The following is a 19,994-nucleotide window of genomic DNA, read 5'->3' on the forward strand; positions in this document are numbered from 1 at the left end:
TTTTGCCGTTTGCCTGAATATATAGTTGATGTTCTGTTCTGATAGATTGATGCCTTCTTTACTGTGAGTGAATGTGTTATCCAGAAAGTTATCTAATAGTATTTGGATATTTTGGTTACAGGTTGCTTTCTGGTTTTCTTCTGTGCTGTTTTGGGCCCATCTGTGTGGTTGTTTCCATGTCTGTTCTTTTGAGGAACAACGTAATTTGGCTGTGATCAGACAGAGGTGTTAGTGGCTTGACAGTGAATGACCTGAGAGAGAAGGGGTCAATGTCTGTGATCATATACTGTACTGTGGCAAAGAGGTGAGCAGTAGGTGAATCTCCCCAAAGAGTCCCCCTGGTAACCTACCATTGACAAAGTACAGACCCAGGCTTCTACAGAGTTGCAACAGATCCCTTCCATTTTTGTTGACAGTGCTGTCACTGTTGTTTCTATTGGGGATATTAAGACAGTTAGAAACAGTATGGCCTGTAATAAAGCTGTCCCCTCGTGTGCTCGTTAGATCAGGTGGTGTTCCTGTGCGCGCATTTGTGTCCCCACAGATGAGCACATTTCCCTGGGCCTGGAAATGGCCCGTCTCTTCCTCAAGGTTGGGGAAGATCTCCTCTGAGTAATATGGGGATTCTGAGGGGGGGATATATATATTGCGCAAAGGAACACATCTTTTTCTGTCAGCACAAGTTCTTTTTTCAGTTTTAACCAAATGTGATATTTACCAATTTTGAGGGGATCAATTAGATATTGTAGTTCGGATTTGTACCAAATGATCAGTCATCCAGAGTCTCTGCCTCTATTGACAGAGCTGTGTTTCTGTGATGGCACAATTACCTCTCTGTAGCCTGTGGGACAGTGAGTGACAATGTCAGCCTTACACCATGTCTCTTGCAGAATGATGACTTCAACATCTTTAAGATTTTTGTTGAACTCCAGTGCTTCTGGGCCGTGGGGCTTCCTCTCTGGTCTGGTAGGGGTGGTGGTCTGGTGCAGGGTAGTAGGCTGGGCCCGGTCCGGTCTGGCTAAGCCGATAGAAGTGGTGATGCTCTGGTGGTGGGTGGGGCCTGTGGGGTGCGCTGGGTCTGGTATGGGGTTGAAGGGGCCTGGGGCTCCTTGTTGGTGCAGTGGTCTGGTAGGGGTCTCTGGGTGGTCCTCTGTCCAATACGGCATGGGGTGTTTGTCTACCAAGTGCCACGTCCTTTAGAGACTTGGCAAACATCCCTACTGTCTGCTTTCTCAGGTGGGAGTGGTCGTGCAGATGCTCTGGGGTGATTGTTGGGTGTTGAGCAACGTGCACGTTCGGGAGTAGGCCACATCCTCTGGTGATGTCAGCGTTGACTTTCTGAATGGTCTCTCTCTCTCTCTCTCTCTCTCTCTCTCTCTCTCTCTCTCTCTCTCTCTCACTCTCGCTCTCTCCCCCTCTCTCTCTCTCTCTCTCTCTCTCGCTCTCTTGCCCTCTCTACATAGCTCTTTCTCCTCTCCCTCTCTCTGTTTCTCACTGGGAGTTCAATTATGTGTTGTTGTGATGGAGGGAGAGACGGAGAGAGAGAAACAGAAAGTGAGAGGCTCAGTAGAGAAATCCTTCCAACAATAAGGCTTGCCAGGCAGAGTTTGGCTCTGCTCTAGTGAGATCCAGACTACCCTGCCTAGTCTGAGGGAGGTCATCTATGCTACTGGCATGAGAACCAATGGCACCTGGTCTGAACAAATAAGGAGTTGCATTGGAACAGACAAAAGAACAGGTGCTAAGAGAAATGCAAGTGGCTAGGTCTGTAGAATGAGTCACTGGTTCTCAAACCACAAGAGACCCAGTGAGACCTGTTTAGTCAGAGTACATGTCACTTCAAAACCACATGATTTAACAATGATTCCAGCTCTTGATATTGTAGCACTGTAGACCCTATGTGCCACATTTGAATGGTAATTGCGGGGGCATTATTTGTGATGGTTAGCTAGCTGCTGAAGACAGCATAGGAGCGACTGTAGACAAGGCCTGAGGCATTTCAATGACACACTATTGTTCCCCAGATCCCCAGAGAAGTGGTTATTCTCTAAGACACTACCATCTTCCATTATGGATCATTTGCAGTGCTATAAGCCGAACACGCTGTTCCTCTCAGCCAAGAGAAGCAGGATATGCAGTCTATGTCCCATGGAGCAATGGAGCAGTATTCAGTGTGTGTCTGAGTGTGTTCGTGCGTGTGTGTCTACAGCACTAGGCCAGGGCTGAGCATCTGCTATCCTCCAGGATCAGGTCAGGCGCATTCTGCAAAGTTTTAAATCAATAAAACACAGGGAACCCAAGGGTAGGGAGATAGAGCAAGAGAGAGAGAGAGAAAGAGAGAAATAGAGGGAGAGGAGGGAGCAAAACAAGACCGCAGATTGGCCACGTTGGCATAAAATAGAGAAAACCACACAGACACACACAGCTCTCTGATGACCGATCAGCTTTCTGCTTTCACTGTTGTTTAATTTTCCCATGAGGAGATCACAGGAGCTCATAATTGACATCTCTACTCTTGTCGTTCTCATTATGCTGCACTTGTTTCAGTTAAGGAGGAAGTGTTGGTGGCATTCTGTTTTATTTTATTGTGCATCTATTTTTAGCAATAAATTCTGTCCCTCTTTCCACCTTAAATTGCCATTTATATTGTTACCTGAACTTTGCCTGGACAGAGAGCAGGATACATTACCTGGGCCGAGAGGGATGGAAGCGAGGATAGCAGAGAGCAGGATACATTACCTGGGCAGAGAGGGATGGAAGCGAGGATAGCAGAGAGGGATGGAAGCGAGGATAGCAGAGAGGGATCGAAGCGAGGATAGCAGAGAGGGATGGAAGCGAAGATAGCAGAGAGGGATGGAAGCGAAGATAACAGAGAGGGATGGAAGCGAGGATAGCAGAGAGGGATGGAAGTGAGGATAGCAGAGAGGGATGGAAGCGAGGATAGCAGAGAGGGATGGAAGCGAAGATAACAGAGAGGGATGGAAGTGAAGATAACAGAGAGGGATGGAAGCGAGGATAGCAGAGAGGGATGGAAGCGAAGATAGCAGAGAGGGATGGAAGCCAGGATAACAGAGAGGGATGGAAGCGAAGATAACAGAGAGGGATGGAAGCGAAGATAACAGAGAGGGATGGAAGCCAGGATAACAGAGAGGGATGGAAGCCAGGATAACAGAGAGGGATGGAAGCGAAGATAACAGAGAGGGATGGAAGCCAGGGTAGCAGAGAGGGATGGAAGCAAAGATAACAGAGAGGGATGGAAGCGAGGATAACAGAGAGGGATGGAAGCGAAGATAACAGAGAGGGATGGAAGCGAGGATAACAGAGAGGGATGGAAGCCAGGGGAGCAGAGAGGGATGCAAGCCAGGATAACAGAGAGGGATGGAAGCCAGGATAGCAGAGAGGGATGGAAGTGAAGATAGCAGAGAGGGATGGAAGCGAGGATAGCAGAGAGGGATGGAAGCCAGGATAACAGAGAGGGATGGAAGCGAAGATAACAGAGAGGGATGGAAGCGAAGATAACAGAGAGGGATGGAAGCCAGGATAACAGAGAGGGATGGAAGCCAGGATAACAGAGAGGGATGGAAGCGAAGATAACAGAGAGGGATGGAAGCGAAGATAACAGAGAGGGATGGAAGCCAGGATAACAGAGAGGGATGGAAGCCAGGATAACAGAGAGGGATGGAAGCGAAGATAACAGAGAGGGATGGAAGCCAGGGTAGCAGAGAGGGATGGAAGCCAGGGTAGCAGAGAGGGATGGAAGCGAAGATAACAGAGAGGGATGGAAGCGAGGATAACAGAGAGGGATGGAAGCGAGGATAACAGAGAGGGATGGAAGCGAGGACAACAGAGAGGGATGGAAGCCAGGGGAGCAGAGAGGGATGGAAGCCAGGATAGCAGAGAGGGATGGAAGTGAAGATAACAGAGAGGGATGGAAGCGAGGATAACAGAGAGGGATGGAAGCCAGGGTAGCAGAGAGGGATGGAAGCCAGGATAGCAGAGAGGGATGGAAACCAGGATAGCAGAGAGGGATGGAAACCAGGATAGCAGAGAGGGATGGAAGCGAGGATAACAGAGAGGGATGGAAGCGAGGATAGAAGAGAGGGATGGAAGCGAAGATAACAGAGAGGGATAGAAACCAGGATAGCAGAGAGGGATGGAAGCCAGGATAACAGAGAGGATGGAAGCGAATATAACAGAGAGGGATGGAAGCGAGGATAGAAGAGAGGGATGGAAGCGAAGATAACAGAGAGGGATGGAAGCAAAGATAACAGAGAGGGGTGGAAGCGAGGATAACAGAGAGGGATGGAAGCCAGGATAGCAGAGAGGGATGGAAGCGAAGATAGCAGAGAGGGATGGAAGCCAGGATAGCAGAGAGGGATGGAAGCCAGGATAACAGAGAGGGATGGAAGCGAAGATAGCAGAGAGGGATGGAAGCGAGGATAGCAGAGAGGGATGGAAGCCAGGATAGCAGAGAGGGATGGAAGCGAGGATAACAGAGAGGGATGGAAACCAGGATAGCAGAGAGGGATGGAAACCAGGATAGCAGAGAGGGATGGAAGCGAGGATAACCGAGAGGGATGGAAGCGAGGATAGAAGAGAGGGATGGAAGCGAAGATAACAGAGAGGGATGGAAACCAGGATAGCAGAGAGGGATGGAAGCCAGGATAACAGAGAGGGATGGAAGCGAAGATAACAGAGAGGGATGGAAGTGAGGATAGAAGAGAGGGATGGAAGCGAAGATAACAGAGAGGGATGGAAGCCAGGATAACAGAGAGGGATGGAAGCCAGGATAACAGAGAGGGATGGAAGCGAAGATAGCAGAGAGGGATGGAAGCCAGGGGAGCAGAGAGGGATGGAAGCCAGGATAGCAGAGAGGGATGGAAGCGAGGATAACAGAGAGGGATGGAAGCGAAGATAGCAGAGAGGGATGGAAGTGTCATGACGTTGGCAGTGGGGGTAGGTTTATGACAGTCATAAATACCTCTTTCCCCCTTTTTCTCTCTCCCTACTATAACTGATGTGACATAAGGAAACCCATGGGTTAACATAGAGATTCTGGGTAACATCAAAAGTTGGGGGAAATGAACTATATTCTGGTAGTCCGACCAACTGAACATATGCAGTGGTACTTAATTAAGGTATATTATGTCAGTTCGGTTGCCCTCTGACACATTCTCATCAATGATAGAATGACATAAACTCTACTGTGGAAAGTCTAAACGTCAGAGGTATCGGATTCACATGGAATTGTTGTTTAATTCAAATGTTTGAATATGACATTATTTGTGAAGAGGTGAAATGTAATTTTAGCTTCCAAATGAGAGATCTGTGCTTTCATAAGTTTTCCTCTGCTCACAGTGGTCCGCCCCTGTGAAGAGGCATGGGTTATAAACTTTTCAGACACACCCCTCTCCCTCCACTATCAAAGCCAAGAACAAGAATATAGCTTCCTGTTCCGGGTACGCTAGGATGACGATCCGGTGTCAGAATGGTTCAGATAACTACAGAACTAAGCCAACATCAGCATGGACTTTGATTGTGAATGGTATGAACTTTGAACTCGTATTCACTACAGAAGTGATATCTCCTAGCCTTTGAGTTAGCAACAGCTAAACGCAGGTTAGGAAGGACAGTTCAAGTATCCCGTCTACTACACACAACGTATCCCGTGACTACCAGAGACATTCTTCAAAGGACAGAGGACTCGGGTTGGCGACACGGTCCATCTACCACCAACCTACTGAAGCGCAGCTCAGAGTAAATATTCATTGCATTTTCCTCTTCGAATGGGCGGTAATTTAGAATGCATAAGATACTGTATTCACGATAGTACAGCTCGCCTATGTTCAAGTCTCCCGCTCTTTCACTCGGACTCCCCCCTTCCCTTTGTGTAACAAGCTGTCATATCGATTCTGCCCGCTATGGACGTTTTTCTGTATGACGTAATTTGTGATCAAGTTATGATTTAATTGTGTATGTGTGATTCTGTGTGATTAGTTAGGTATTTAGTAAATAAATAATTAAACCCAATTTTGTATTGCTGATTCAACTTGTTAGCCAGGATTCTTGCAGATAACCAAGGACTTACAACTTTCAGATGAGACTGAATAAAATGACGATTAATGTGACTTATGGATGTAAAATCTTACTAAATCTTTAAGAGTTTATTCGAAAGATAACAGCTCTATAAATTTTATTTTGTGGTGTCCCTCTCTAGTTAATTAACATTTACATGATTAGTTCAATCAGGTAATATTAATTACGGATAAATTATTTTATAGAATAGCATGTCATAGCAATTAATCTGGCATAGTCAAAGACACGACGGAAGCGAAGATAGCAGAGAGGGATGGAAGCAAGGATAACAGAGAAGGATGGAAGCGAGGATAACAGAGAGGGATGGAAGCCAGGGTAGCAGAGAGGGATGGAAGCGAGGATAACAGAGAGGGATGGAAGCGAGGATAACAGAGAGCTTCAGATAAAAACCTTCTGTGTTTCCCAAATGGCACTCTATTCCCTATATAGTTAAATACTTTTAACCAGAGAGCTATGGTATTCCCTATGGGCCCTGGTCAAAAGTCATGCGCTAAGAAGAGAGTAGGCTGCCATTCGGGATGCAGCTCTTGAGATGTCTTTAACGTCCTACCTGCTGACTATCAGCCCGTTTCCATAGAGACACTGGGTGCCATTAGAGAAACAATGTGGCAGAAAAGAAACACCACAGTCATCACAGTGAAGGTGTCACACACACACACACACACACACACACACACACACACACACACACACACACACACACACACACACACACACACACACACACACACACACACACACACACACACACACACACACACACACTCACAGTACAGAGGTGTCTCTTCCACCTCTTTTCCTGCTATAGAGCCGGTGAGCGATAGCAGCGCTCAGCACTCAGCCAAGCCTCCCCTAAGGGACAGCCTTCTCTCTGTTCTGTATTGTGAATCTGGAACAGTAGAGAGGTGGAGGAAACAACCAAATTGTTGAGGGAAAGGATTCATACAATGTGTTAGCAAGGATATCTCTTAAAATATCAATCAAATCAAATTGTATTTGTCACATGCTTCGTAAACAGCAGGTGTAGACCAACAGTGAAATGCTTACTTACAGACCCTTCCCAACAATACTGAGAAAAATAGATAAATAACAGAAAAATAATAACCCAAGGAATAAAAACGCAATGAGTAATGATGGCTAAATACACGGGGTACCAGTACTGAGTTGATCTACAGGGGTACGAGTTAATAACATGGCTAAATACACGGGGTACCAGTACTGAGTTGATCTACAGGGGTACGAGGTAATAACCTGGCTAAATACACGGGGTACCAGTACTGAGTTGATCTACAGGGGTACGAGTTAATAACATGGCTAAATACACGGGGTACCAGTACTGAGTTGATCTACAGGGGTACGAGGTAATAACCTGGCTAAATACACGGGGTACCAGTACTGAGTTGATCTACAGGGGTACGAGTTAATAACATGGCTAAATACACGGGGTACCAGTACTGAGTAGATGTGCAGGGGTACGAGTTAATAACATGGCTAAATACACGGGGTACCAGTACTGAGTAGATGTGCAGGGGTACGAGGTAATAACATGGCTATATACACGGGGTACCAGTACTGAGTAGATGTGCAGGGGTACGAGGTAATAGCATGGCTAAATACACGGGGTACCAGTACTGAGTAGATGTGCAGGGGTACGAGGTAATAACATAGCTATATACACGGGGTACCAGTACTGAGTAGATGTGCAGGGGTACGAGGTAATAACATGGCTATATACACGGGGTACCAGTACTGAGTTGATGTGCAGGGGTAAGAGGTAATAACATAGCTATATACACGGGGTACCAGTACTGAGTTGATGTGCAGGGGTACGAGGTAATAACTTGGCTATATCAAATCGAATCACATTTTGTTGGTCACATACACATATTTATCAGATGTTATTGCGGGTGTAACGAAATGCTTGTTTGCCTATCTCCAACAGTGTAGTATTATCTAAAAACAATTCACAACAATACACACAAATCCAAAAGTAAAATATATAAAATATTAGTTTGAGCAATGTCGGAGTGGCATTGACAAAAATACTGTAGAATAGAATACGGTATATGCATATGGGATGAGTAAAGCAGCATGTAAACATGATTTAAACATGAAACATTATTAAAGTGACAAGTTTTCCATCGTAACAGCTGCTCCGTTATAGAAAAGAGATGTATGCATGTTTGATATCCCTCCCTCTATGTTACATATCACTTGTTTGATAGCCATCTACCTTAATCGTGACTTAATCGGATTCTTGTGTGGCATTTCCACGTAGAGCAAAGATGGGGGCTTGTGGGCCAGTGGCAGTCGGCAGTGTTCACATGCGTGTGCATGCTTCCACATGTTGAGGTTGCAGATAACCTGGGCCAGAGCAGTTCTGGACTTGACTGCTGTCTGTGGTCCTCTAGGAAGCAGACCACACACAGACAATCAGACCATGTGACTGCCAGGCAGCCAGGCCAGTCCAATTAAGGAAAAGCCTGATCAGCCTTCTTGGATGGAACAGGAGCGTGGCAGAGATAAAGGAATGACGACCGCTCCACCGGCTGAGTTAGGTCAGACTTCTAGGTTCAAATCCCTCTGAATGGCTCAAACAGTGTCAGGGGTCAAAGCCACTTCTAAGACCTGCATTCACACTGTGTGGCACAACAAGATTTGTCTGTCCACTTCACTGGGTAGTACTTACAGATGTAGGATCTTAATTTGATCACCCTGTTGCATGAGAACTTTCCTGGAAATGTAAAACTTGTGGAGTATTTTATGTTTGAAAAAGGCTTCTAAAGTTCGGTTTTCGCTTCTGTTGTCTGATCCGGTTCCAATTGCTGTTTAGAAACTTAAAATTCTCCATAATAATCCACCATAAGTATGTGGAATAGCTGAGAAAATGATAGAAATGGCATATCTAGCCTAAATCCTTTTTTCTATCTCCCTTGCCATTTTCAGTATAATCCAGTGACATTCTACATTTCACAAGTACTGATGGAGTGAGCTACAACCAGCTACAACCAGCTACCACCAGTTACCACAACTTACCACACGTTACCACCAGTTACCACAAGATACCACCAGTTACCACCCGTTACCACCAGTTTACACCAGTTACCACCAGTTACCACCAGTTACCACCAGATACCACCAGTTACCACCAGCTACCACCAGTTACCACTAGTTAACACCAGCTACCACCAGTTAGCACCAGTTAACACCAGTTACCACCAGATACCACCACTTACCACTAGTTAACACCAGCTACCACCAGTTACCACCAGTTAACACCAGTTAACACCACTTACCACCAGTTACCACCACTTACCACCACTTACCACCAGCTACCACAACTTACCACCACTTACCACCAGCTACCACAACTTACCACCACGTACCACCACTTACCACCAGTTACCACCACTTACCACCACTTACCACCAGCTACCACAACTTACCACCACTTACCACCAGTTACCACCACTTACCACCAGCTACAACCACTTACCACCATTTACCACCAGTTACCACCAGCTACCACCAGTTACCACTAGCCACCACCAGTTACCACTAGCTACCACCAGTTACCACCAGTTACCACAAGTTACCTCCAGCTACCACCAGTTACCACTAGCTACCACCATTTACCACCAGTTACCACCAGTTTCCTTCAGTTACCACCATTTACCACCAGTTACCACCAGCAATCACAAGTTACCACCATTTACCACCAGCTACCACCAGTTACCACCAGCTACCAACAGCTACCACCAGTTACCACCAGTTAACACCACCAGTTACCAGCACCTACCAACACTTACCACCAGTTATCACCAGTTACTAGCAGTTACCACCAGCTACCACCAGTTACTAGCAGTTACCACCAGTTACCACCAGTTACCACCAGTTTCCACTAGCTACCACCAGTTACCACCAGTTACTAGAAGGTACCACCAGCTACCACTAGCTACCACCAATTACCACCAGTTACCACTAGCTACCACCAGCTACCACCAGTTACCACCAGCTACCACCAGTTACCACCAGCTACCACCAGTTACCACCAGTTACCACCAATTACTAGCAGTTACCACCAGTTGCCACCACCTACCACCACCTACCACCACTTACCACCAGCTACCACAACTTACCACCAATTGCCACCAGCTACCACCAGTTACCACCAGTTACTAGCAGTTTCCACTAGTTACCACCAGTTACCACCAGTTACCACTAGTTACCACGATCTACCACTAGCTACCACCATTTACCACCAGTTAACACCACTTACCACCACTTACCACCACTTACCACCACTTACCACCACTTACCACCACTTACCACCAGCTACCACAACTTACCACCACTTACCACCAGTTACCACAGCTACCACCAGTTACCACCAGTTACCACCAGTTAACACTAGCTACCACCAGTTACCACTAGTTACCACTATCTACCACTAGCTACCACTATTTACCACCAGTTACCACCAATTACCACCAGTTACCACCAGCTACCACCAGCTACCACCAGCTACCACCAGCTACCACCAGTTACCACCAATTACCATCAGTTACCACCAGTTACTAGCAGTTACCACCAGTTACCACCAATTACCACCAGTTACCACCAATTACCACCAGTTTACACCAGTTACCACCAGCTACCACCAGTTACTAGCAGTTTACACCAGTTACCACCAGTTACCACCAGCTACCACCAGTTACCACCAGCTACCACCATTTTCTACTAGTTACCACTAGCTACGACCAGTTAATACCAGTTACCACCAGCTACCACCAGTACTGTCATGCTGCTGAACACTTGTCATAGTCATTGTCACATACTGTATGTCATACCGTACCTGTCGAATAAAGATTGAATCCTCATTTGGGGAAACAGTGCCACTGTTAGCCCCAGAGCTGTTGCTATTATTTTATTTGGTTGATGAAACGGAGAAGAGGAGCGTCCAGCAGTGTGGTAAAAAATTATTGCAGTACATATTCTTCTCTTCATTTGGTCTACTGTGATGTCAGAGGAAAACAGCTAATAGTGTTTGTTGTTTGCAGTAACTTCTTTGTTGTATTCTATCAAACGGATATAGCAGTTTAACCAAATAAGGATTTTAGCTTTAAGTAAAGTGTTACCTTGAACCTTCCTCGGTACATCTTGTATGATTGCTTGTACAGTTGGCCAACAGTGTCTGGGACATGTTTTGCCTCTTCTTCAAGCAAAGTCTAGCTGAGATCAGATTAATGATGTGGATCTGTAAAGTACCTACACCGCACTAAACTACCATAGAAAATGGCTTCCTTCAGCACTTTAGCCTGCAGCACTAGATTAACGAGCCCCTACTTGCCCCAAGGCCTTACTTTCAGCACTTTAGAAAAATAAGAGATTAATGGACTACTTCTTGGGTGCTCCAACTCTACAGATGAATGAGCTACTACCTGGCTGCTCCAACATTACAGAGTAATGGACTACTACCTGGCTGCTCCAACACTACAGAGTCATGGACTACTACCTGGCTGCTCCAACATTACAGAGTAATGGACTACTACCTGGCTGCTCCAACACTACAGATTAATGGACTACTACCTGGCTGCTCCAACACTACAGATTAATGGACTACTACCTGGCTGCTCCAACACTACAGAGTCATGGACTACTACCTGGCTGCTCCAACAATACAGATTAATGGACTACTACCTGGCTGCTCCAACACTACCGAGTCATGGACTACTACCTGGCTGCTCCAACACTACAGAGTCATGGACTACTACCTGGCTGCTGCAACACTACAGATTAATGGACTACTACCTGGCTGCTCCAACATTACAGAGTAATGGACTACTACCTGGCTGCTCCAACACTACAGAGTCATGGACTACTACCTGGCTGCTGCAACACTACAGATTAATGGACTACTACCTGGCTGCTCCAACATTACAGATGAATGGACTACTACCTGGCTGCTCCAACACTACAGAGTAATGGACTACTACCTGGCTGCTTCAACACTATAGATTAATGAGCTACTACCTGGCTGCTCCAACACTACAGATTAATGAGCTACTACCTGGCTGCTCCAACACTACAGAGTAATGGACTACTACCTGGCTGCTCCAACACTACAGATTAATGGACTACTACCTGGCTGCTCCAACACTACAGATTAACGGACTACTACCTGGCTGCTTCAACACTACAGAGTCATGGACTACTACCTGGCTGCTGCAACACTACAGAGTAATGGACTACTACCTGGCTGCTGCAACACTACAGATTAACGGACTACTACCTGGCTGCTTCAACACTACAGAGTCATGGACTACTACCTGGCTGCTCCAACACTACAGATTAACGGACTACTATCTGGCTGCTCCAACACTACAGATTAACGGACTACTATCTGGCTGCTCCAACACTACAGATTAACGAGCTACTACCTGGCTGCTTCAACACTACAGATTAATGAGCTACTACCTGGCTGCTTCAACACTACAGATTAACGGACTACTACCTGGCTGCTTCAACACTACAGATTAATGAGCTACTACCTGGCCGCTCCAACACTACAGATGAATGAGCTACTACCTGGCCGCTCCAACTCTACAGATGAATGAGCTACTACCTGTCTGCTCCAACATTACAGATGAATGAGCTACTACCTGGCTGCTCCAACACTACAGATGAATGAGCTACTATCTGGCTGCTCCAACACTACAGATTAACGGACTACTATCTGGCTGCTCCAACACTACAGATTAACGGACTACTACCTGGCCGCTCCAACACTACAGATTAATGGACTACTACATGGCCGCTCCAACACTACAGATTAATGGACTACTACATGGCCGCTCCAACACTACAGAGTCATGGACTACTACCTGGCTGCTTCAACACTACAGATGCTCCAACACGACTCAGGAGAGGCGAAGGTTGAGAGCCACGCGTCCTCCGAAACACAACCCAACCAAGCCGCACAGCTCCTTGACACAATACCTACTTAACCTGGAAGCCGGCCACACTAATGTGTCGGAGGAAACACCATGCACCTGGCAAACTTGTTAGTGTGCACTGCGCCTGGCCCACCACAGGAGTCACTAGCGCGCGATGGGACAAGGACATCCCTGCCAGCCAAACCCTCCCCTTACCCAGATGACACTGGGCCAATTGTGCACTGCCCCATGGGTCTCCCGGTTGTGGCCGGCTGTGACAGAGCCTGGACTCGATCCCAGAATCTCTAGTGCCACAGCTAGCACTGCGATGCAGTGCTTTAGACCACTGCACCACTCAGGAGGCCCATTTGTGCACAACATTTGAGATAAATTAGGTGTTTGTGCATATGGAACAATTCTGGGATCTTTTATTTCAGCTCATGAAACTCTCATGAAACACACAAAACCCCATAATGACAAAGTGAACGCATGTTTTTAAAATGTTTTGTACATTTATTGAAAATGAAATACAAAAATATCGAATGCACATAATTATTCACACACCAATACATGTTAGAAGTGATTAGAGCTGTGAAGTTTTCTCTGTAAGTCTCTAAGAGCTTTGCACACCTGGATTGCACAACATTTGAATATTATTCTTAAAAAACTTCAAGCTCTGTCAAGTTGGTTCTTGATCATTGCTAGAAAGCCATTTTCAAGTCTTGCCATATATCTTCAAGCAGATTTAAGTCACAATTAGCCTACTCAGGAACATTCAATCTGGTCTTGGTAAGCAACTCTAGTGTATATTTGGCCTTGTTTTAGGTTATTGTCCTGCTTATTTTCCTGCTGTCAATTTGTCTGTCAGTGTCTGGTGGAAAGCATACAATTTTGTCTCTAGGATTTTGCCTGTGCTTAGCACTATTCCTTGCCGATGACAAGCATACAGTGATTTGCAAAAGTATTCACCCCTTGTCATTTTTCCTATTTTGTTGCATTACCACCTGTAATTGAAATTTATTTTTATTTGGATTTCATGTAATGGACGTGCACAAAATAGTCCAAATTGGTGAAGTGAAATTAACTAAAAAATCTAAAAAATTAAAAACGGAAAAGTGATGCGTGCATGTGAATTCATCCCCTTTGATATGAAGCCCCTGAATAAGATCTGGTGCAACCTATTACATTCTGAAGTCACATAATTAGTTAAATAAAGTCCACCTGTGTGCAATCTAAGTGTCACATGATCTCAGTATATATACACCTGTTTTGAAAGACCCCAGAGTCTGCCACACCACTAAGCAAGGGGCACCACCAAGCAAGCGGCATAATGAATACCAAGGAGCTCTCCAAACAGGTCAGGTGACAAAGTTTTGCAGAAGTACAGATCAGGGTTGGGTTATAAAAAAATCTGATACTTTGAACCACTGTACCCATAACATGATAAAACCACAACCATGCTTGAAAATATGAAGTGGTACTCAGTGACGTGTTGGATTTGCCAAATACATACAGTAGCACTTTTTCAGGACAAAGTACAATTATTTGCTACATTTTTGCAGTTTTACTTTAGTGCCTTTTTGAAAACAGCATTTTATTCTGTACAAACTTCTTTTCACTCTGTCATTGAGGTTAGTTTTGCGGAGTAAGTACACTGTCAGTTTTCTCCTGTCACAGCCATTAAACTAACTGTTTTAAAGTCTCCATTGGCCTCACTGAAATCCCATGAGCGGTTTCCTTCCTCTCCGGCAACTGAGTTAGGAAGGATGCCTGTATCTTTGTAGTGACTGAGTGTTTATACACCATCCGAAGTGTCATTAACAACTTCACCATGCTCAAATGTGTCCTGGTCCAACTTCCCTGGTCTTTGTGGTTGAATCAGTGTTTGAAACTCACTGCTCGACTAAGGGATCTTACAGATAATTGTAGGTTTGGGGCTCAGAGATGAGGTAGTCATTCAAAAGTCATGTTAAACACTATTGCACACAGGGGGAGTCCATACAACTTAGTTTGTTATTTGTTAAAGGGATACTTCAAAATTTTGGCAATGAGGCCCTTCATTTACTTCCCCAGAGTTAGATGAACTTGTGGATACCATTTTTATGTCTCTGTGTCTAGCATGAAGGAAGTTAACGGTAGTTTCACAAGCTGATGCTAACTAGCGAAGTGAAATGGCTGGAAGTCTATGGGTATCTGCTAGCATGCTATAACATATCCATAGACTTCCAATGCTAGTTAAAGGGCCTCTGCCAAAATCCTAAAGTACATTTTTACTCCTGAATTTATTTAGGCTTGCCATAACAAAGGGATTGAATACTTTGACAAGACATTTCAACTTTTCATGTTTGTATTTATTTGTAATCATTTCAAAACAAACAATTCCACTTTTACATTATGGGGTAGTGTGTGACACAAATCAAATGTAAGCCATTAACAAAGTGGAAAAAGTCAAGGGGTGTGAAATACTGTCTGAAGGGACTATGTATGTGAGACCGATTTAGATAAGATGGGTCAAAGATGTGTCATATGGTAGGGAAAGCTACTGTATACTCTATATTTTCAGAAGCATCACTGGCTGATCTCACTCCTTGAGATTGGAACTGAAATTCGTTATTTACTGAACATGACAGCATATTCTGGTTGTAAAGCCATGAAGTACAGTGTAGACGATCATCCTCATATGGGGCACTATGTAGGAGAACAGAACGAAAGACGGAGTGCGCGAGGGAGATGTATTGATCGCCGTGCGTACCTCTTGCCTGTCTGTCTGTTGGTGCCTCCTCTATGTAGCTGCAGGAGGAGGAGTGTCAGGATCCCCCGCCAGAATAACAAATCACGTCGGCTCGGTGATGGATGTGGCAATCCATGAATCCGCCGGCTCTGCCATCTGGCCGGGCTGACACTGGGCGACACTGTATATCAGACTCATGCACAGCAAATTAAATTTACATTTGGACGGCTTCCCCAGGCAGGGCTCAATGAGCCTCACCGAGCACAGATGTACCAAAAAACTAAACAAACCAAGCCTCTACTTTCTCTCTCTGCCACAAACCTCTGACCAGGTCTGCTAGCTACTTGAAGGTCATGATAATGTTAGAAATGTTATGGATGACAGACAAAGAAACCACTAAACACAGATGTACCTAAATCAAAAACCCTGGCTTTCTCTTTCCCTGCAGAGCACATTTGGTTGATCTTAATCTATATTCAGCTGGTCTGGTCTGTTAGCTACGTAAAGATCATATGAACAGGTGTTGTTGATCTATATTCAGCTGGTCTGGTCTGCTAGCTACGTAAAGATCATATGAACAGGTGTTGTTGATCTATATTCAGCTGGTCTGGTCTGTTAGCTACGTAAAGATCATATGAACAGGTGTTGTTGATCTATATTCAGCTGGTCTGGTCTGTTAGCTACGTAAAGATCATATGAACAGGTGTTGTTGATCTATATTCAGCTGGTCTGGTCTGTTAGCTACGTAAAGATCATATGAACAGGTGTTGTTGATCTATATTCAGCTGGTCTGGTCTGTTAGCTACGTAAATATCATATAAACAGGTGTTGTTGATCTATATTCAGCTGGTCTGGTCTGTTAGCTACGTAAAGATCATATGAACAGGTGTTGTTGATCTATATTCAGCTGGTCTGGTCTGTTAGCTACGTAAAGATCATATGAACAGGTGTTGTTGATCTATATTCAGCTGGTCTGGTCAGCTAGCTACGTAAAGATCATATGAACAGGTGTTGTTGATCTATATTCAGCTGGTCTGGTCTGTTAGCTACGTAAAGATCATATGAACAGGTGTTGTTGATCTATATTCAGCTGGTCTGGTCTGCTAGCTACGTAAATATCATATGAACAGGTGTTGTTGATCTATATTCAGCTGGTCTGGTCTGCTAGCTACGTAAAGATCATATGAACAGGTGTTGTTGATCTATATTCAGCTGGTCTGGTCAGCTAGCTACGTAAATATCATATGAACAGGTGTTGTTGATCTATATTCAGCTGGTCTGGTCTGTTAGCTACGTAAAGATCATATGAACAGGTGTTGTTGATCTATATTCAGCTGGTCTGGTCTGCTAGCTACGTAAATATCATATGAACAGGTGTTGGTGATCTATATTCAGCTGGTCTGGTCTGTTAGCTACGTAAAGATCATATGAACAGGTGTTGTTGATCTATATTCAGCTGGTCTGGTCTGTTAGCTACGTAAATATCATATGAACAGGTGTTGTTGATCTATATTCAGCTGGTCTGGTCTGTTAGCTACGTAAAGATCATATGAACAGGTGTTGTTGATCTATATTCAGCTGGTCTGGTCAGCTAGCTACGTAAATATCATATGAACAGGTGTTGTTGATCTATATTCAGCTGGTCTGGTCTGTTAGCTACGTAAAGATCATATGAACAGGTGTTGTTGATCTATATTCAGCTGGTCTGGTCTGTTAGCTACGTAAATATCATATGAACAGGTGTTGTTGATCTATATTCAGCTGGTCTGGTCTGTTAGCTACGTAAATATCATATGAACAGGTGTTGTTAATCTATATTCAGCTGGTCTGGTCTGCTAGCTATGTAAATATCATATGAACAGGTGTTGTTGATCTATATTCAGCTGGTCTGGTCTGTTAGCTACGTAAAGATCATATGAACAGGTGTTGTTGATCTATATTCAGCTGGTCTGGTCAGCTAGCTACGTAAATATCATATGAACAGGTGTTGTTGATCTATATTCAGCTGGTCTGGTCTGTTAGCTACGTAAAGATCATATGAACAGGTGTTGTTGATCTATATTCAGCTGGTCTGGTCTGCTAGCTACGTAAATATAAAGATTCCTAGCCATGACCCAAAATATCGATGTCTTGTTCAGGCATCCATCCACATCCATAAATGTCAGTGGTGATGGTCCTAAACAATCCCTCTAAATGTCAGTGGTGATGGCCCTAAACAATCCCTCTAAATGTCAGTGGTGTTTGGTGATGGCACTAAACAATCCCTCTAAATGTCAGTGGTGTTTTGTGATGGCACTAAACAATCCCTCTAAATGTCAGTGGTGTTTTGTGATGGCACTAAACAATCCCTCTAAATGTCAGTGGTGTTTAGTGATGGCACTAAACAATCAATCTAAATGTAAGTGGTGTTTGGTGATGGCACAAAAAAATCCTTCTAAATGTCAGTGGTGTTTTGTGATGGCACAAAACAATCCCTCTAAATGTCAGTGGTGTTTTGTGATGGCACTAAACAATCGCTCTAAATGTCAGTGGTGTTTAGTGATGGCACTAAACAATCCCTCTAAATGTAAGTGGTGTTTGGTGATGGCACAAAAAAATCCCTCTAAATGTCAGTGGTGTTTTGTGATGGCACAAAACAATCCCTCTAAATGTCAGTGGTGTTTTGTGATGGCACAAAAAAATCCCTCTAAATGTCAGTGGTGTTTTGTGATGGCACAAAACAATCCCTCTAAATGTCAGTGGTGTTTTGTGATGGCACAAAACAATCCCTCTAAATGTCAGTGGTGTTTTGTGATGGCACTAAACAGTCCCTTGGAGGGCTATTTGTTTCCGCACACTGGCTGTGCCTTAGTATGAGCTTAGTTCGAGTTGACAGTAAGCGCTGTGAACTTTACCCTCTATTGTTCCTCAATAATCAAATCTAATTTCTGTAAGGACAATAGTGTCGCCTGGAAAACAGAGGCAGGAGTAGCAGCTGGTATTTGTGGCCGTTAGCCAACTACAACTGTATTTGACAGATAAATCCCCCAGCTAAACAGTATGAGTTTCCATGATTCCATTCCAATCTGTCATTCTATCCAGATTTGTTCATTCAAACCTTCTAGATTCCAGGATTGATAGTGTGATGGGTTTGGAGGTGTGGATTGGAACAACAATCTTTCTCAGTTAACTGTTAAACTGCCTCTCTCTCTCTCTCTCTCTCTCTTTTTCTCTCTCTCTTTTTCTCTCTCTCTTTTTCTCTCTCTCTTTTTCTCTCTCTCTCTCTCTCTCTCTCTCGCTCTCTCTCTCTCGCTCTCGCTCTCGCTCTCTCTCTCTCGCTCTCTCGCTCTCTCATATTCAGTCAGCTATTCAGTATCCTCAATGCATGTGTGTAGAAACAGTCTCAGTGCCTAGGTGTCTGATCCTTAAAGGGAGTGTGATACTAACCTATTTTCTACTTAACCAGAGTCAGATGAACTCGTTGATACCATTTGTATATCTCCAGTATAAAGGAAGTTAGAGGTAGTTTCGCAGCCAATGTAACCTAACTTTAGCGCAATGACTGGAAGTCTACAGGAGCAGCTAGCATCCATGAGTTTATCTAACAGCTGAATTGCCACAATCTGTCCTTTTACTACTATGGTATCATCTGCGGGATGGTGAACACACTTCATGACCTGGTTGACTGGGGTTCTTCCTTATTCTGCTGTTTGTTTACCCTGCTCTCATTCCTAACCCTCTCTTTTTTTCTCTGTTCCCTCCAGACGACGGACGATCTGCCGGTGGCATCTGCGGAGTGTCCGAGCGATGACGAGGACATTGATCCCTGTGAGCCGAGCTCAGGTGGGTTAGGTTAGTCATCTCTTTTTATTCCTTCTGTCTCTGGATGTCGCTGTCAGTCTCTCACCGTACCGCCAGTCAGTCAGTCAGTCTCTCACCGTACCGCCAGTCAGTCAGTCAGTCTCTCACCGTACCGTCAGTCAGTCAGTCTCTCACCGTACCGCCAGTCAGTCAGTCAGTCTCTCACCATACCGTCAGTCAGTCAGTCTCTCACCGTACCGCCAGTCAGTCAGTCAGTCAGTCTCTCACTGTACCGCCAGTCAGTCAGTCAGTCTCTCACCGTACCGCCAGTCAGTCAGTCAGTCTCTCACCGTACCGCCAGTCAGTCAGTCAGTCAGTCTCTCACCGTACCGTCAGTCAGTCAGTCTCTCACCGTACCGCCAGTCAGTCAGTCAGTCTCTCACCATACCGTC

The 19,994-nt window shown here is 44.9% G+C and overlaps 1 protein-coding gene across 1 annotated transcript in view; it reads left to right on the forward strand.

The window, feature by feature from the left end:
* LOC129860701 (neurexin-1a-like) overlaps window positions 1-19,994 on the forward strand; it is a 905,999-nt gene that overhangs the window by 839,331 nt on the left and 46,674 nt on the right. The window contains exon 26 of the mRNA XM_055931415.1: window positions 19,506-19,593. Within this exon, the coding sequence (XP_055787390.1) occupies window positions 19,506-19,593 (88 nt within the window). The remainder of the gene's footprint in view (window positions 1-19,505; window positions 19,594-19,994) is intronic.

Source organism: Salvelinus fontinalis, chromosome 1, assembly GCF_029448725.1.
Source record: "Salvelinus fontinalis isolate EN_2023a chromosome 1, ASM2944872v1, whole genome shotgun sequence".
Classification (NCBI taxonomy): domain Eukaryota; kingdom Metazoa; phylum Chordata; class Actinopteri; order Salmoniformes; family Salmonidae; genus Salvelinus; species Salvelinus fontinalis.